At 41.9% G+C, this 18,954-nt stretch overlaps 1 protein-coding gene across 2 annotated transcripts in view; it reads left to right on the plus strand.

Moving 5' to 3' along the window:
- Positions 1-18,954, plus strand: part of ralgps2 (Ral GEF with PH domain and SH3 binding motif 2) — a 50,684-nt gene that overhangs the window by 5,467 nt on the left and 26,263 nt on the right. For both annotated transcript variants that reach the window (XM_020631910.3, XM_020631911.3), the window contains exons 2-9: positions 7,848-7,936; positions 8,164-8,321; positions 9,556-9,663; positions 10,035-10,085; positions 14,575-14,658; positions 16,998-17,087; positions 18,056-18,148; positions 18,709-18,835. In XM_020631910.3, the coding sequence (XP_020487566.1) occupies positions 8,262-8,321; positions 9,556-9,663; positions 10,035-10,085; positions 14,575-14,658; positions 16,998-17,087; positions 18,056-18,148; positions 18,709-18,835 (613 nt within the window). In that variant the 5' untranslated portion in view covers positions 7,848-7,936; positions 8,164-8,261. The remainder of the gene's footprint in view (positions 1-7,847; positions 7,937-8,163; positions 8,322-9,555; positions 9,664-10,034; positions 10,086-14,574; positions 14,659-16,997; positions 17,088-18,055; positions 18,149-18,708; positions 18,836-18,954) is intronic.

The raw sequence follows: 18,954 nt of genomic DNA on the forward strand, positions 1-18,954 counted from the left end.
CATGGTAACAGTGGCGCATTTATCTGATGTGTTCATTCAGCACAGATGGATCTGCAGAGTCACGTGTTGCCTCAGAGTATATGTGTGTGTGTGTGTGTGTGTAGGTTTCTGTCACTATAAACACACACTGAGTCAGGGTGATCTTATTCAGATTACACTGTGACAGGAAGGGATCAGTGGGTCAGGGGGAATCTTTCTGGTTGTTGGCACAGTGTTTGAGCAGGCTTGTATACAGGTAATCAGTGAATGTGGAGTGTGTGTATCTGTATGTATGCCCAGTGTGTATGCATACAGGTAAGCAGTGTGTGGAGAGCATAAGAGGAAACCAATCAGCAGTCATATAATGAAGGTTATCTTTAATTCATGTCTAACAGATATCTGTTAACTAGTGTATATTATAATCCAGTTTTAGAAGTCATCACAGGGACCCTCAAATAGGGTCAAAGAAACACAGTAAAAGAAGTATATGCCTAAATTCCTTGTGCTCTACCTGTGACAACACCTGATCAATGAAGAGTTTGCCATCAGTCTTACAGGAGAAATCACCATCATATCAGAACTGACGGCTTCAGATCACCTGTGATCCACATGATGCCAGTAAACAACAAATAAATACCTGCAGATAATCAATATTACGTAATTTATTCATCCTATCATCAATCCATTCATCCTTTATGGTGCCATCATGTTTGTGATGGACTTGTTGTTTAGGAGGTGATAAAGATAGATTAGAGTGTGTGTGCGTGCATAATGCTGCTGGGTGAAAAGAGTGTTGTGGATGTGATCCTTACAGGCCAGGCAGCTGCTCAGCTGACTGTGTGTGTGTTGAGTAATGTGCTGTTTGTGTAACACAGTAGTTCATTATTAGAGGAAGTGTGTGTGTGCCACACGAACTCTTCTGGTTTTGTGTGTATGTGTGTGTGAGATCCTCACAGTCATATTTTGAACCCTCTCTCTGCATACCTGAAATACTCTCACAGGGGAAACTTGGGTTTTAACGATACCAGAATTTAAAACTTTGATATGACTCTATTTAAAATGAAAGATCGATAACTTGTTTCTTTGATACCAGAAATAGAAGACACAAAAAACAGGTGACTCACCTTCTTGTCACCTGTGTTCAGGTGTTCACAGGTCGGGTCCTGACATGCAGACACAGACGTGCACACACACGTCTGCAGTTCCACGCTACAACACCAACTGTCACACTGCCGTGAGTTCACATGCTTTATAAAGAGACATGACGTTGGTGTGTGTGAGTGTGTGAGTGTGTGTGACAAGACCCTTCAAATATGAGTGGATTGAAACAGGGATCTATGTGTGTTGACATGTTTGTGTAAAGATGTGTTCATTCCGTCTGTAGTTTTATTTGTGTACACCGTGTTTTTAACTATTACAGCAGCACGCAGGGATTATGACCGTTATATTAGACACGTGTGAAAATGAACATGACACAACCACTTACTGTTTCTGTGACTTCCTGTTGTCTCTCAGAAGATGGTGGGGGTGGTGGGGGAGGGGTGAGAGGGTGTGGGTTGTTGGAAGGATCTGGAAAAGAGCGGAATCAGAATCTGTTTCCTATTTATAGTCAATATCTTAATGTTCATCCCGTCTGAACTCGTCCACTAACACACTGCGTGTGTGTGTGTATGACTGACAGTGTGTGTGTAATCTCAGGACACGCTGCTCCATGGGAGGGGGATCAGAGGAGGTTGTCAGGGGCTCCTTCAGGGGGAGATGGAGGGGGGTGGATGAGGAAATACAGCTGTTTGTCAGCTGTTGCTCCCCACCAACAGTGAGCACAGTGTGTGAGTTTGTGCTGTGTGAATGATGAGTCCATTAGTGCTGACATGTTGTCAGTTAAAGTCATGATATTCATGCCCCTGTTACGCCTCTAGAACTCTACAATTCTACAGTTCTACAACTACTTCATCAGACACTTCTGTCCAAAGCGACTTACATCTGATAGCACAACACACACAAGCAAGGATCCAGAGAGGAGGAAACCACGTCTGCTAATGCTAATGAACAGCCTTGTCTACAGTAGTGGGGCAACAGATCACAAATCTAATGGTTTAGATCAGATCACAGATTTTTGCAATGGCTTTTTGTGTGTGTTTTGTTTGTGCAAAAACCAACAAGGTTTTTTCAAAACTTTTCTGTTCCTCAACTAGCCATGGTTCAAACTTTGCATTTTATCAGCACGTCAAATCAAAATGCATCTCCATGAATCTTAATGGTGTATCACATCCTCAATGTTCTTCAGTATTCTATACGTCATATACTCATTCTGATAATAATAAAACAACCAGTCAGGTAAACCTGAACTCTCTTTTTATTTATAGTTTTTTTTAAATCTGAGAATAACCGACTGATGTATAAAAAGCTGCATCATTTCAATAACAGTATTTGTTCTCCTCAATCAGGAACAACAGCTTTACAAACACTAAACAGAAATGTATCTCAATAACAAGTTGGCTGTAATCTACAGAAAACATTAGTGTAATCTTTTTATGTAATATTATTTTGTACTTTGAGCTGTGATTGTTTTGAACACATTGCACACACACCGTATTTAGTGGTGCGAAGCAGCGTTTAATAAAATGTAACCATAAACACTGAAAAATGAACTCTTTACGAGCCTTCTTTTGGTTCAAGTCTGCATCAAAACTTGTGTAAAAATATATTTGAAAAGATTGAATTGTCTTCCTGTTTGAAGCCATTTCTGAGTCATAAGCCCTTTTCAGCCCGCCTGTTTAAAGTGTAAATTTACATCCCTATGACCACTGTCAGAGGTAGTGGTCCACCCCCTTGTGTGTAGTTCTTTTGTGTTGTAGTTTGTTGTAGTTTGTTGTAGTCTGAGGTTTTATCGCCCCCTGGGGGCAGGGCAGAGCCGTGTTAGAGGAAGTCAGGCATGCAGACTCTGTGTGTGTGTGTGTGTGTGTGTGTTTTTATAGTCTATGGTTTTCAGCTGTTATCTCAGAGTTAAAATGAGTCTAAGCAATCTTAGTCCACCATCCAAACTCATATACACACTCTTTGTGTGTTAGTGTGTGTGTGAAGATATAAAAGTTGTATTATATAAACACAGGATGTCAGCCTGCAGTGTGTTTGTGTTACAGATGGGTTACAGTCAGCTGATGCAGAGCCTGTGTGTTAGTGTCTGATCAGAGGCAACATACGACACAAACAACATAACATGTGTCTTTGCATCATAACTATGTCAACATCATAACTTCATGTCTACATTATAACTACAACATATCTACATCATAACTACATGTCAACAACATATCTACATCATTCCATCTACGAAACATCAACTGTCTCCGCCCCTCCCTCACCCCCCATACTGCCTCCATCCTTGTCCACAGCCTCGTCACCTCCCGTATTGATTATTGTAATTCTCTTCTCTTCGGCCTCCCTCATAAGTCCCTCCATAAGCTCCAACTGGTTCAAAACTCTGCTGTCCGTATTGTCACCAAAACCCCCTCATACCATCACATCATCCCCATCCTACAGCAGCCCCCCTGGCTCCCGGTGAAGCAAAGAATCATTTTCAAACTCCTCCTGTACACCTTCAAGGCCATCCACAACCTCGCCCCTCCATATCTGTGTGACCTCCTTCACATCACCACTCCAGCCTGCTCCCTCAGATCCTCCTCCTCCATCCATCTCACCGTGCCCTCTGCCCGCCTCAGCACCACGGGGGGGCCGAGCTTTCAGGTGCTCTGCTCCCCAGCTCTGCAACTCTCTGCCACCTGACATACGCAACATTGACTCCCATCTTCAAATCCAGACTCAAAACCCATCTGTTCAAGATCTCCTACTCACTCTAACATTTGAACTGTAATTACACTGTCCTACATTTCATTTCTTTTATTGTATGCTGATTTTATCCATTGTTGTTTTTTAAATGTTGACTGTTGTACAGTGTCCTTGTGTGCCCAGAAAGGCGCTTATAAATTAAATTTATAAATAAATAAATGTATTATCATACAGCATGTCAACAACATATCTACCTTATAACTACATGTCCACATCATACAGCTACAAAATGTGTACAACATGTCTATCTACAACATAAATAACATCTCTACAACATGTCTACATGATAACTGCAACATGACAACAACACATCTACACCTTTTTGTGTCTCACTCTGAAGCCCTCAGGGTCCACCTGGTCAACACAAGCCCCCAGGATGTGCATCACGTGATGCCACTGGGCTCAAAATACTTTTTCCCGTAAGCTTACATTGGGAAAGAGTCGTCTATAAACCAGCTGATGGATTTTTCTTAGGTACATACATTTTTCCAATATGAACATGTAGATAACCCCTTTTAAATCATTAGGTAGTAAAAGTTGTAAAAGGCAATTAAAGCCAAATTCAGATATAAGTGCACATGCTTTATTGGCCCAGTAACATGGAAGATCCAGGTACTTTTATACGTAGACGTGGGACTTCTTTTGCTTCATGCCACTGAGCAACTTTCATAGGAATGAACAGGGGTCCGCCTTTAACGCTGTATCCATTATATAATACATCGATGGTAAGTTACATACACGTGTACACACACATGTACATGCAAACACTGGTCTGATGAGGAGTTGGAGTCCTCTCTCAGCCTGGTCCTCAGAGTCTCATAGAGGAACACATACAGATGGTATCAGCTTCCTGTGCCTCTCGGAAAGGCTTCCTGTTCTTTATGTTAGTGCGGGTGTCGGCAACGCGGCTCTGGAGCCGCATGCGTCTCTTTTGCCCCTCTCCAGTGGCTCCCTGTAACTTTGCCAAAAAAGAAAAGAAAATATTTTTTTCTTTATTTTTGATTTATATTAATTATTGTTGTTCCAAAACGTCCTACATTCTCTAGCTGTGGAAAATGCTCTGCCCTGCATTGTATTATTATGCTACTTTTAGCCTTTTATTCTTTTATTCTAATATTTCCTCCACGCAAATGTTGTTTATGCCCTGCCTACACCGGTGTTGCGCGCAATGGCTCCTTTCACTTTTGCTCTGCGCCCTTCTCCGCGGCGAGCTCAGCGCGCACTGCGCCTTATCTGAAGGACCCTTTGCCTGTGTGCAAACCGTAATTTGAAAAACAACAAACAGTAATGTTAAGAGATATTTGTATTTGAAATGCAAAGCCGTTCACAGACCGGGAGATCTCAGACCTCAAACACAAAACGAAGATCATCACTCACTTCAGAAAAAGTTGTACACAGATCTGGAGGGTACTGTTTTAAACCAAGTTTTTAATGTAGCCCCTTATATGATGTGAAATGTGAGCATAGGATTGTCAACATCCCTGCTCTGCTACGCTCTCATTCAGCGCCCCCTCTCTCTCTGTTGCTTGATCAATCACACACTCCGCTCTGTCCGACCCTGTTAACAGCAGTTGAGGTGACAGAGTGCTCAGGTACAGGAGATGCTCTTACTATCAATAAAAGAGAGAGTAAGAAGCCTCGTGGTTTATGCGCCATTCTTACAAGTGCCCAAACAAAAAATAAATAATGTCATTCTTAATTATCAGCTTAACATATAGGCTACTTGTTTTTGAATTAAGTGGTTTATTAATTAATGTCTTGTAAAAGACGGGCAGATTATATAAGACTACTCGTCTTTCTGCTCCTTTTCATTCAGGATTTGAGATTTTATGTTTATTTAATTGGAACAACTGACATGTTTATTAAAGTATTCAATGAATACATTCATTATTGTGTGTGTATAAGACGCAAACAGGACAAAAAGACTCTCAGAAGAATCATACAGTTCTGCAGAAAAAACACAAATTGGTGTATCAAAACTGAGCAGAATGCAGGAAAAGGGTGGGCTGTGGGCAAATATGGCTCTTTTGATGGAAAAGGTTGCCTGTGTTAGTGCATTGCGTGCACACACATGTACACACACGCCCCTGCAGGGCCACCATCCTCTGTGATCAGAGACCTGCTGCTGAGTGACAGCAGACAGAATCGACCTGCTGTGACACGTGTGTGTGTTTGTAGCTTTTTAGAGTGTGTGTGTGATCAATCTGGCCACTTTCAGCTCCAGATCAATATTTCCGCCACTTTTCGTATTACTATATTTGGAGTTGAGGGTAGCGCTTCAATGGAGGGAGGAGTTAACAAATACTTAGTTATCAAAGCCGAACAGATTGTGCTCAAAGCTAGTTTATTGGCTGCTAATGAGCTACATACCAGCTTGTATCCCAAAGAGGGAGAGTCTGTGTATGTGAAGAAGTGATGAAGAGGAGGGTATCTATTTCTCTGATAGGCTGACACACTGACCTACTTTATCTGCGGCAGTGAGTGCGTTTGTGTGTGCACACAGTACATGTTTTATACATGAGATACTCTGTTACTGCTGAACGTTGCACAAACCTGACTTGTGTCTGCAGCAGTGTGTTTTTTGAATATCAGAATTTAAAACTTTGATATTATTCCAATAAAATCAAACATTATCGATGCCTGTTTGATATCACAGCAACACAAACAGAAGTCCTAGACACCCAGTAGTGGATCATTTCTGGTGATTGATTAACAAAAATTTCAGGTTTGTCTGCAGTTGATGGATTAATTCCTCGTCTACACACCTGTTTTATGAAATACAGTTTCTTTTAAATTTTGGTATTTCAATACTGTTGATCGTTGAAATAACAGATGTAACGTTTTAAAACGTGAAGATGTATGGAATATCAAGAATTTTGACAACCTAAGTTACACAGATATAGCCTGGCTTCATGGTTGTTTCATATTAATCTGCAGTCTAGCTGCAGGTGTAAATACTGAGGTGTAAACAGGAGTCAGGACCAAGATCAGGAAGACATGAAGCTGCTGGAGGGGTTTACAGAGCTCAGAGTGCAGACACACAAACACAGATACACACAGACAGACTCAAACACAGACTGTAAACTGTTTGCTAACATACATCAGTGTGATGTGTTTGACTAAGGTAACAGTATGTTGGTCTTATGTGTCCGTGCCCTTTTCTTTGTGAGACTTTTGTGTGAGCAGGTGTACATATATGAGTACAGCTTCATTATTCCACATACAGGGCTGTGTTATTATTCACAATGTTATCGTCATGGAGATATGAGCATTCACATAAACCCATGGCTACAGTCTGAGTGTATCAAATGTATTGAGACAGTATTTATTTTCTCCCTCAGCACATGCACATTTCACATATTGGATGAGGATCATCATGATGATGCAGTCAGGGGAGGCTCTGTCTGTAAACCTCACATTGTACCAACTTTGTATTTTTCACTTGTAAAAACCTGTTTCTTTGGATTCATTTTGGGTTAAGTGAGGATGTGTTGTAGTCTAAGTGTTGGGGTTATCATGATGGACAGAAACTGTGCTCTATAGCTCAAATTAACTCTTTAATTTGATTTATCCAGTTTCACATTATGATCATTATATTGAAAACTGTTATCCCACTCCTTACATTATTCTCATACCAATAGGCCTGATACAGACACACACTGCATACTTTAACACAGTAAATCAGTTTGTGGGAGCAGTGAGACACCTGCTGGCTGATGTGAGTCACGACAGGTCAGGTTACACACACAGGAGATGGAAACACGCAATGATATCGTCTCAGCACACCTTTCAACCAATCAGTGTCTGAGATCATTCTCTTCTTTTGATAAATAAACTGATTATATTAAAGTCAATAAATGAGATGTCACTGTGCCGAGTTGAACTGGTCAGTCTGGTCCTTTTTAATTGATACGCACACACCCACAAGAGGAAGTGTTTTTGTTCTCTACTCTCTACCATTTGTCCCTCGCTCTCTCTCTCTCTCTCTCTCTCTCTCTCTCTTGCCCCTGCATCCTTAGACAGGTGAGGGCCTTACAGACCGACAGGTGGTGACAGAAACAGGCCGAAGGCTCCGGCATCATGAACATCTGACACACACACATACCTGGTGAGTTTACACATGAGATGTAGAGATGATCTTAGTGTCTTGAGTGTTTGATCGAAGGTGAAGTCTGAATGTAGAGATGGACGACGTCCTACAAATGTGAAGCCAAAATACCTCCCACAGGGCACTGCTTGTGATTTCATCAGTAGTCAGAGTCTGAGTGGTTGTCTCTGTCACCTCGCCCCTTTTCTCTAACCAAACCACACTCTCTCTGTGCTGTGTGTGTACAGAGTGCCGGCCAGGTGTCGCTGCGGCTGAGGAGGAGGAGGATGATGATGATGATGATGATGAAGAAGCGTCTCCTGGGTTAGAGTCATCTGGTGAGGGAATGATGGACCTCCCTAATGGCCAATCAGTCATCACCACCACTGCTGTACCTGTCTCTGAGGTTAGGCCCCACCCACCCACAACACCCCCACCTTTCTGCACACGCTCAGTTCAACACAAAAGACCGAACAACACGGTTCAGTGCACGCAGTCATACACCGAATACTTTTGTGTGCAGAGAAAAGTTAGTCATGCATTGCAGTGCTCACACTCCAATCCAGGTGGCGCTAATGCTTGTATCTGTTTGCTAATGCTATTAAACAACAAAAAAAGAATAAGAAGCCTACAAGAGAGAGCTGCCTGCTTCTGTATTTCAGCTGTGTAGGGAAACTTAAGGTTCACAGAGCAGAGAAAGAAAAGAAAATAGGTGTCTGACATCTTCAACCCTCTCTGCTTTTTCAAAATAGTGGGAGAAGACATTGCAGAAGGTTACACATTTCACATTTCGAATCACTGCTGCACCTGCTGTTCACTAATAACTCTGTGACCTCACACTTCATGAATCATTAATGTGACACATCACTCCTAAAGACACATATTTTATGGTCTGTCTTATATTTTATTCTTGATTCATTTTATATTTTTGAATCATGTGATTAAAACTAATTTCTGTGTTGTTTTTTATTTAATCAGGTAGTTTCATAATGTATTATTTAGTTCTTAATAAAAACATAGAACAAACTGTCACTACTGTCAGCTCTGATTCAATAAGAGAAACAGAAATAAACAGCCAGGACTTTTTGCACAAGTCTTTGTAAGTGAGTCCAATTCAAGTCTCTACTCAAGTCTTTGAGAGCAGCCGCAAGTCCAAGTCATTTCTCTTATGGTTTTAATAAACAAATAATATAAAATGATAAAGTAAAAATATATCCAAAAGTGAGAATATTTCCCTTTTTAAGTAAAGGTGTAGAGGGATGACTACAGTGGATAGCGTTACTTAGGTTAATAGGAAAATACTGCTACCATTATAAGGTTTGCCATAATACCTGTAAGAGTACAACAGTACTAACAACTACTAAAATGTTATAATCTACTGTATGTGAACAAATCCCTCTAGCATCTGAAATGCACTGTATTGGTGTCATAATAAGCCAGTAAGCAGCCATTTCAACTGTGAACTGAACCGTGACCTCTGTGAACCGTGACCTTTGTGAACTGAAGGGGAAACACTGAGCCCTCATAGCTCTGAGATAGTTCCAGAAACTGTTTAAATGTTTTCCTTTTTTGCAAATAACACCTCAATTCTGACCTGATTTTGTGTGTTTGTGTGTGTCTGTATGTTTGTGTGTGTGTAGAAGAGCAGCAGCTCAGAGTCTCTCAGTGAGAAAGTTTCCTCTGACCTGAAGAAAAGTTTTGATGCTGTTGTGTTCGACGTGCTGAAGGTCACACCTGAAGAGTATGCAGTAAGTACAGCCTGTTTGTGTATGATGTTGATGTTGTGCTCTTATAGAGTCTCTGATACTGAACATAATGTTGATGAATGTTTAAGGGGTCATTTCATTTTAAATCATACATCATCTTCATCATGTTTGTAAACATGTAATTATTGATTTCATGTGTGTCCTTATTGGCTCCATTTAACCAGCAGAGGGCGCTCTTAAACTTCTTTCCTCTCTGTCTCCATGGCGATACATCATCAGTATCAGCTGACAGTCCTCATCAGAGTCTGACTGTAATAAAGTGACCTCAGATCTGTTTCTACAGTAACCAATGATAAGCTGTGTAACAGTCTGTGTGACCAGTTTGTTTAATCATTGTGTGTGTGTCTCCTCAGGGTCAGATCACACTTATGGACGCTCCGGTGTTTAAAGCGATCCAGCCTGAGGTGAGCTGCTCTCAGATCTGTGAGGGGGGGGTTGTTCATGTGCATATAATAGAAAAGTCGAGTAGAAAAATGTGGACATGGTCGTGACAAGAGAAAAAGAGGCCAACTTGGGGTGCCAGTGTTGAAAATAGAGCTTGAGATAAGTCTTGTTATTGTTAGCATATGCTTTTGACAGCTCTGGCACCTGTGTGGTCTTCATTTCATGTTGCATTTCTATTGGTTACTGAAAGATGTAGGTCATCACATTGTGAGCTGATTGTCCTAAACATCAGACATGGTAAGATATTTGTCCCAGACTATTTTTGAAAGCAAGATTTATTAAATGGTGCTTAAAAGTTTTAAATCGTGCAAAAAAAAAGAAGATTAGTTTGGGTGTTTTGCGCTACTAATATTTTGTCCTTTTCTGATCACAAACCTGATAAAGTCTGCCTTTACAATGTGCACACACACACACACACACACACACACACACACACACACACACAGTCAGACTCTGACCGAAAGGAAACTGGAGTTTCTAGAGGGCTCTGTGTGTGTTGCTCAGCTCTCACAAACTCATGATGGAAACACCAGCTGTAGGTGCGTGAGAGAGAGAGACCCGGCTCCCTGCCTGAAGAGGAAAATATTAAATAACCTGCGTTGTGTAATAATGTTTTTGTTGTCATTCAGCCTATTTCTGTTCTTGAAGCACCCTTTAAATGCCATTATTTCTGCTAACTACTAGCCTCTTAGCTTGTTACAAAATCTACACAGTGAAGTCCACCGGTATCACTGTGATGACATCACTACATGTCTGGAAGTCAGTAAAAGACCATGTGTCGTGAGCTGATCGTTATGGTAGACTGTAACCTGGCCCCCTGCCTCATCACGTCTGAGTCACTGAATCTCATACCACATTCAACTGTCCATGTGCTGTGTCCTTTGTCAATGTTCTTTCTTCTTTCTGTGGATTGATATGATTAACAATAATAGTCCGCCAGAGTCTGTGATTAGAGCCGCGTCCATAGCTACCATCTGATTGTCATTGTAAAAGTTTATTCTTCTTAACAACGGGGATCTATCGAGGTATAGCAGACTGTTGCTATGCATACTCAACCAATCAGAATCAAGTTTTTAATGAGCAGCCTTTTAGAAGGCAGCAGTATAAAACATTAAAGAAGTTAGCAAGGAGGATTTTAATCATTACACTCTCACTGTGGATACTCAGAAACACTCTCAGAGACTCTCAGTTTCAAGTCTGTGTGATGTTCAGGTCAGCTGACAGAGACTTCAGCGTCCTGGCGTGCAGCTGCTCGGGGTTGCACAGGGACGTATTCAGGGTGTTGTGGGCTCTGTAGTTTCCATGATGAGAGCTGCTGTGGCTCCGCTCAGATAAACTTTGGACTGTTGGATCTCTCAGGCTGATGCATCGCTGAGTTTAGACACATCCAGATGTTCCTCTGCAGACACTCCACACTTTAACTTTCTGCAGAAACACAAACACCAATCAGACTTTCCACAACGTAGTTTCGAAGTGATGCTGGCCGTCAGTGTCTCATTAAAACCTGTTTGTTAAGGCAGAAACACACACACACACACACACACACACACACACACACAGTCATCACATTCCATTCAAATTTGATCATAAATACATTAAACCTGATCTGTTAGCTGTTTAACACTTTATTTTTCTCACTGTCCATAAACACATCATAACATTATTCATATGGTGCGTAAAAGACTTGCAGTGTTACACACTCATGTTAACAACATGTGTACACAAACACTGTCTGAGCTGGAACAAATCTGTAGCCCTCGGAGGGCTCTGTGTCATGTGTTCTGTGTTTGTCATCCATGCCTCATGTTCCATGTTCAGTGTACCTGATCTGTAAACTGTGTCCTGTGTTCAGTGTCGACGTCCTGTGTTCAGTGTCGACGTCCTGTGTTCAGTGTCGACGTCCTGTGTTCAGTGTCGACGTCCTGTGTTCAGTGTCGACGTCCTGTGTTCAGTGACGATGTTCAGTGACAATGTCCTGTACACTGTTCTGTTTTGTGTTTAGAAAGTGAACATGTTTGAGAGTGTGAACAGCGGAGTTTATCTGATGGTAAACTATTCAGCGATGTTCAATCTGCAGCCCTTGAGGGGGTGGGGTGGGAGTGGGGATTAAAAATGATGTGATTCTGTGTATGGAGAAATAGACACATCAGCTGATGAGAGAACTTTTCACCTCTGAGTCTCTCTGTCCTCGTCCATCTTTAGTTTCATAAGTAACACTCTGATGATTCACAGCTGGATGTTTTTGACGCTTACTCAGAGACAGAGAGGGGCTCTAAGGGGGTTTCTGTGTTTTTAACTCGTAGTCATGACAACAGCCAGATCAGTAAATCACTGCTCTAACTTCATCTCTGAGAGGAAAATTCTCAGACTGCTTTTAAAGGCCAGAGAGAGGGAGACCGAGACAAACTGTAAGCTGGATGTGAGTGTGTCTTCCTGTACTCTGGATGTGTGTCTCCCTGCAGTCTATATGTCAGACTGTCTCTCTGCAGTTTGGATGTGAGAGTGTCTGACGTTCATTCATCTATAACAGTTAACACTCATTATAAATACAGTACAGTCTGTTCATGTAGACACAGGGCTGATCTGTTTTCACTGCATGAAGAAACATCAGCTTGTAACATAATCAGTCGTGTAGAGAAGAGCTCCTGGAAGAGTCATTGTTAGCATGCTGAGCAAAGCAGAGTCCAGCTTCCTGTGTGTATAAGTTGTGTCTTAAGTTTTGGTGTAAAGTCGGCTCTAAATCTTGCGTGCAAACTCTTTAGGTTTCAACTTAAGTTGTTTCATTGTTTGGTTACCACAGAGATGTAAGCCTCATTTTGACTAGTAGAGCGTAACGTCCAAACTAAACAAAATATTGTGTCAGAAATGAGGTTTGAAGTTGATGTGACCAATCCATGAGCAGCATTTTGTTTATGCAGTGTTTGTTCCAGTGTTTCCTGACGTTCATCCACAAATATAAACTGAATATGTTTTTCAAATATGACAAAGCCTTATGATGAAGTGACAACTGTTAAAAAAGTGGTAAAATCTTCAAAACAACGAACGGTCATTGATCAGTCCTCTGTTACTGGGCAGCTGAAATTATCTGGGCTCATGGAAAACTAAAGCAGGAGTGAAAACAAAGTCATCAAACATTTGAGGGATGTAATCTATCACTGAGAACACACTGCACAAGCTAAGCTAAGCTCAGCCGTCATCACCCCTTTGTACATTTATATTGATGTCCCAGTCTGTGAATTCACATTGCGATTCTGTGTAGCGGGAGCTCGACATAGACACACAGTCAGACATTCACTCACACACAGAGCTGCTGATATACACAGCGGTTGAGTCTGGTTCACACGTAGAGTCTGCAGTGTGTATTGATGTTTGACTGAGAAATCGGAACATTTTATGGCTTTTTCCCTTTTTGTTCCTCTCTTCATTTTTCCCTCTCCGCTCTTTCTATTTTTACCTGAACACAGACAGCAGGTAACTTATGAGGGACATAAATTGAAATCATCTGGCAGCTTTCAGTTTTTCTGTCTCTACAAGCTGCAGAACAGATCAGGAACAGACACGTGTGCAGGTTTTCCATCAGACCTTCCTGTTCTCAGTAAATCTCCACAGTCCCCCTCCCCTCTGTCCTTATGTCAGTTTAACATTTTCAGAGAAGACTGAAACAAAAGGAGTTGCTGTGGAGTCTCTCATGAGATCATTGAGGTTCAGGGTTTATGTAACCGTGCTCACTGTGAGCCTGCAGAGTCTACAGTTAGTCAGAGGATCACCTTTTTATGTTCAGTGAGCTTCATGTTTGGTTCAGTTTGTTCTAACATTAAAAACATCAAACTGCTCTCTCTCTGTATGAGGAGAGTCAAATGTTGATGGTTTCTGTGTGAGGAGAGTCAAATGTTGATGGTTTCTCTGTGTGAGCAGAGTCAAATGTTGATGGTGTCGGTGAGGAGAGTAAAACGTTGATCCAAAGGTGACGTCACTGATCCTCATGTTAGCCTCTCAGCCCGCAGGCTCACAGGGCTGAGCTGTGCTGAAGGAAATGACTGGCTCTGTGGTTTGACCTGCAGCACTTTTTCCTGCACAGCCGCCTCTCCAGATCACAAACTTTAAATTCAGCCTGCAGGTTTTAAAAGTCTCAGAGAGAAACAAGAGCATAAAGGGGAGATCAAAGCAGACAAAATAACATCCTGAAAGTCTCTCTGACTGAGGATGGATTTGACACACAGCTGAAAACAATACATCAAGGTTGTTCAAATTTTCAATACGTATACTTTTCCACACCAGGAAACAGTCTGCAGAGCAGCTCTTACATTTCACAGATGATCTCTGGATCATTTAGAGCAGAGTCACATGATTAATTTGTATTAAAAATAATTGATTGGTTAATGACTGATCCAGACTCACCCTCCTTACAGAATCTTTCTCTGTTATACTTAACTTCTTTCTTTTTTTCAGGAGCTGTCGAGCTGTGGTTGGAACAAGAAGGAGAAGCACATCACTGCTCCAAACGTGGTGGCCTTCACCCGCAGGTTCAACCAGGTGAGACACAGGTGACTCTGAGGTCTCCTCCTCCTCCTCCTCACACACATGAGCTTAATGATCAGGTGCAGCAGGTGTCGGTTTCTAAAGTCGTTCATGTTGTCAATAAGACTGTGATCTCCACATCAGGATCAGGTGCAGCAGGTTTGATGTCAGCTTTTTTGTTCTCAGATGGTCTGTAGTTCTGCATGGTAGTGCAGCACATGGAGGAACTTCTCCAGGTGTTTGTAGGTGTCCTCCGAGCTCGCTCCGTGCCTGTATGTGCTCGCTCTGTTACATCATTAACAGGAAGTTGTGGGCAGTGATGTCACATTTTTTCGCTTAAAATTCCTCCATTGTTTCAGACTCTTTTTAGAGTGTCTCTCTCTCCTGCAGTTTAAAATGAGACGATCACACAGGAATGTGTTTGTGTGGAAACTCGTTTGTGTTTGTGTGTGATAGCCTCACACTCTGCAGCTGCAGGAGGAAGACGAGCTGTTTGGATCTTGATCCTGGACTAGGAGGGCAGAGACTCCCACCAAGCTCTTGAACCTGAACTGAAGCCAGACTCCTCCTCCTCCTCTCTACTTCTCTCCTCCTTTTCCTCTGCCACTCTCTTCCTCCTCCTCTCTGTTCTTCCTCCTCTCTTCTCCCCTTTCTTCTTTAATTCCAATTAATAGGCTTTATTTGCATGAATGCCCCTAACAACACTCACCCACCGCTTGGTTGTGGGAAAAAAACTCTGCAGGTACCAGAACAAGAGGGGAAGAGGGAGATGTCTGCTGTCAAGTCTCTTTGAATGCATTTGTATCAGTGTTTGTTTTTCTGTACTTTAAAAGCTGTTATTTTGTTTTGTGCAGCTGTTTGCTGCCGATGTGATTCTTCTCTCTCTAGGTTTTGATCTCCCCACAGGAGGCTCATGTGTTGTGAAAACAAAGACTTGTTTTCTGTGTTGCACGTAGCCCCTGAACGCTCAGTTAGGAAAAAATTAAAAGGTCTTCTCTATCTCTCTCTCTCAATTTTGATTATCGATTTACTGTATAAAGCTGCCAGTTATCAATGATGTTGCATGAGTAAAAGTAATAATTATACACAGCAACAAATAAACAGAACTCTCTCTCTCTCTCTCTCTGTCTCTTAGGCAATTGTGACAGTTAATGAAACTGTCCTGGACACTCTTAAAATGAAAACAATAGCCATAATAATAAGATCACTGTATGACCATGCATCACTGAAAATTAATCAGAATCTGGATTAATCAGAATGCAGAAAAAGGAATGTATGGTGCTTAAAATGTTCTGGGGCAGACCCCGCCTTACCTGATAGTGCCAATAGCAAAAAGGACCAATTGGAACTTATTAATGGCATAGATGCTCCATTCAGATCACCACCCCTTGTTCGGGCCACAAGTGATCTCATCTGCGGATCACTTATTTACAAATAGGAAGTAAATGTGTGTTTGTGTCGTTTGGGTGTGTAGCCGCTTGGGTATCATTTGGGCATGAATTTTGCACGCCCAGAAATGCCTTGAATACAGTAAATCAAGAGAAAAAATCTGGACCTTATTATTTTCTAACCCCTGGTTACATCCCTGGTCTGAACTGCATGTTGCATAAATGCTCACGTTATTATTTTAAACTGTGCAATTAAATGACCTGATGTCCTCTGTATGTTCACTGTTTGTTACTTGATCTTGTTTTTATTATTCAGGAATCTGTGAGATCATGACGTCTGATTCTTTGTTTGATTAACTTTTAATAGGTTCAGGTTTTATTTTATTTCTCAGTTTAATCAATCTTCTTCTGATTTCATCTCCTGTCCTCCTCCTCAAGACACTTTGGAAATCAAACGCATATGATGCAGTTTAGCCGTGTGTGTGTGTGTGTGTGTGTGTGTGTGTGTTTGTGAGTGTGTGAAGTGATGGATGGATGTGATCCTTCCTCACCTCTACTCTGAAACAAAAACAGGTCTCAAAGTGTCTTCCAGGAAAAAAGGAAGAACACAGAGACACACAGAGGTGGAATGCTAATCCACACACACGCGCACACACATGCGCACACATACGCACACACACACAGTTTAAACAGTAGTGAAGAAGAGTAAAGTGTGTGTCAAAAAGATGGTGTGTCTGTTTGTATATCTAATCTGAACATGATGTGCAGACAACCTCCTCCTCCTCCTCCTCCTCCTCCTCTCCCCTGAGCTCAAGCACTGGCTGATTCACTGACTTTTCTTTCCATTCCAAACATCTGAAATCTTTGTCTGTAACTGGTCATTGATCAGTTCTCTGCGAGCTCTGGTGTTCTCTTATCTGAATATCTGTGTTTTTGTGTTTTTGTGTTTTTGTGTGTGTGCTTCAGACGAGTTTCTGGGTGGTTCGAGAGATCCTCCACGCCCAGACACTGAAGATCAGAGCAGAGGTTCTGAGTTTGTACATCCGAACTGCAAAGGTAGAAACACCCAAACACACTGAGGCGGTTTATTTTAAAATAATATCATCTCTGTTGTTTTCATGAGTAGGGATGTAATGGTACACAGAAGTCACGGTTCAGTTCATACCAAATAAATACAGTGTAGGACGTGTTTCTAAGGAAATACTGAATAAAAGAAGCAAGTGTCTCTTCTAGCTCCACCGTGTCATGTTGCTACCGTTTATTACTGTACTTTGTGTGTTTTATTGTGTCTGCTTATTCTTCCTCGTCTGTTGTTTAATAGAGGTTAGCAAACAGTTGCGAGAACTCGTCGTATACTGCATGCATCACGATCAGGACCAATACAAATAATGTTAGATACCTAATTGATAGTATCAAAGTTTGCCAGCAGTTTTTGTTAATTAAATACAAAAATGACCCAATGTTGGATGGGTTTTGTCACTGTGTTATTAAAGAGGTAACGATTAAAGGTGGGGGGGGGGGGGGGGGGGAATTGACAAAGCAAAAATTTGTGTGGTGGCAGTACCAATGTGCGGACCAATCAGGAAGTTGGTCTGGTAGCTGGAGAGATGCCAGGGCACTTCCCGAGGACTGCCGAGGTGCCTTTGAGCAAGGCACCCAAACTGCTTTGGTGCACTCTCTGCTCAGCAGCTTGTAGCAGCCCCACACTGTAATCAGTGTTGCTCAGTCTGTGGGCTACACTCCCATTGGATATAAATAAAAAGAGGAGGAGGATTTATTGTTATATCGCAAAACAGTTCTTGATTTAGTTTTTCAACATAGTATGCAGTTAAAAAGTTAAATGGCAATATAATGTATCACAATTCTCAGAATATCGCAATAAGTTTAAAATTGCAATAATATCGTATCGTGTGGCCTCTTGTGATTCTCATTTTGCTCTTCTCTCTCTGTGTGTGTGCGTGTGTGTGTGCGTGTGTGTGTGCGTGTGTGTGTGCGTGTGCGTGTGCGTGTGCGTGTGTGTTCAGAAACTGTGTGACTGTAACAACCTGCATGCAGTGATGGCCGTGGTGTCAGCGCTGCAGAGCGCCCCCATATTCAGACTCGCTAAAACCTGGGCGGTGAGTACCTGAACTCTGAGGGTGGGGGAGTCTGCTCCACATTTATAAACCCTGTTCACACATGCAAATGAGTCATGAAAACTTACGGAAATGTGTCAATACAACAACTGAATTTTTAAACACCAATTTACGCAGACTCTCTCCTGCTAGCCCCTACTAAATTCTCCTAATAAAGTCAGGGTGAGCTGATGTGAGAAGACAGCAGGAAATATTCTGACAAAACTCATGACAAGCAATGCGAGGGTGGGATGACTTTTATAGTCATTGACATAAAGGTAAATGGTTTCATCATAGCGTTAATCTGTTACTTCGTCCACCTCTTTTGACATCATGTCCTGGCTCCTGTGATCCCCCCCTCTCCCCGTCAGACAGGTTCAGTTCCCCACTGTGAGGAACATGTATGAACAACAACCCAGGAGGATTTTAGGGGCAGACTGTCTGTAATTTAATCTAGAAATCCTCAGGAGTTCATGTGTGAAAGGGTCATACGGATATTCTGAGACAAATAACTATATGGATAATTTAAAGATAATTGTGTGTGTGTTTATTCTCTGGTGCAGCTGCTGAGTCGTAAAGACAAGGCAACCTTCGACCGGCTCGACTACCTGATGTCCAAAGAAGACAACTACAAACGTTTAAGAGACTTCGTCAGCAGCCAGAGCATGGTGTCCTGTATCCCTTATCTAGGTACACACACACACACACACACACACACACACACACACACACACACACACACACACACACACACACACACACACACACACACACACACACACACACACACACACACACACACACACACA

This window comes from Labrus bergylta, chromosome 6 (genome assembly GCF_963930695.1).
Source record: "Labrus bergylta chromosome 6, fLabBer1.1, whole genome shotgun sequence".
Taxonomy (NCBI): Eukaryota; Metazoa; Chordata; class Actinopteri; order Labriformes; family Labridae; genus Labrus; species Labrus bergylta.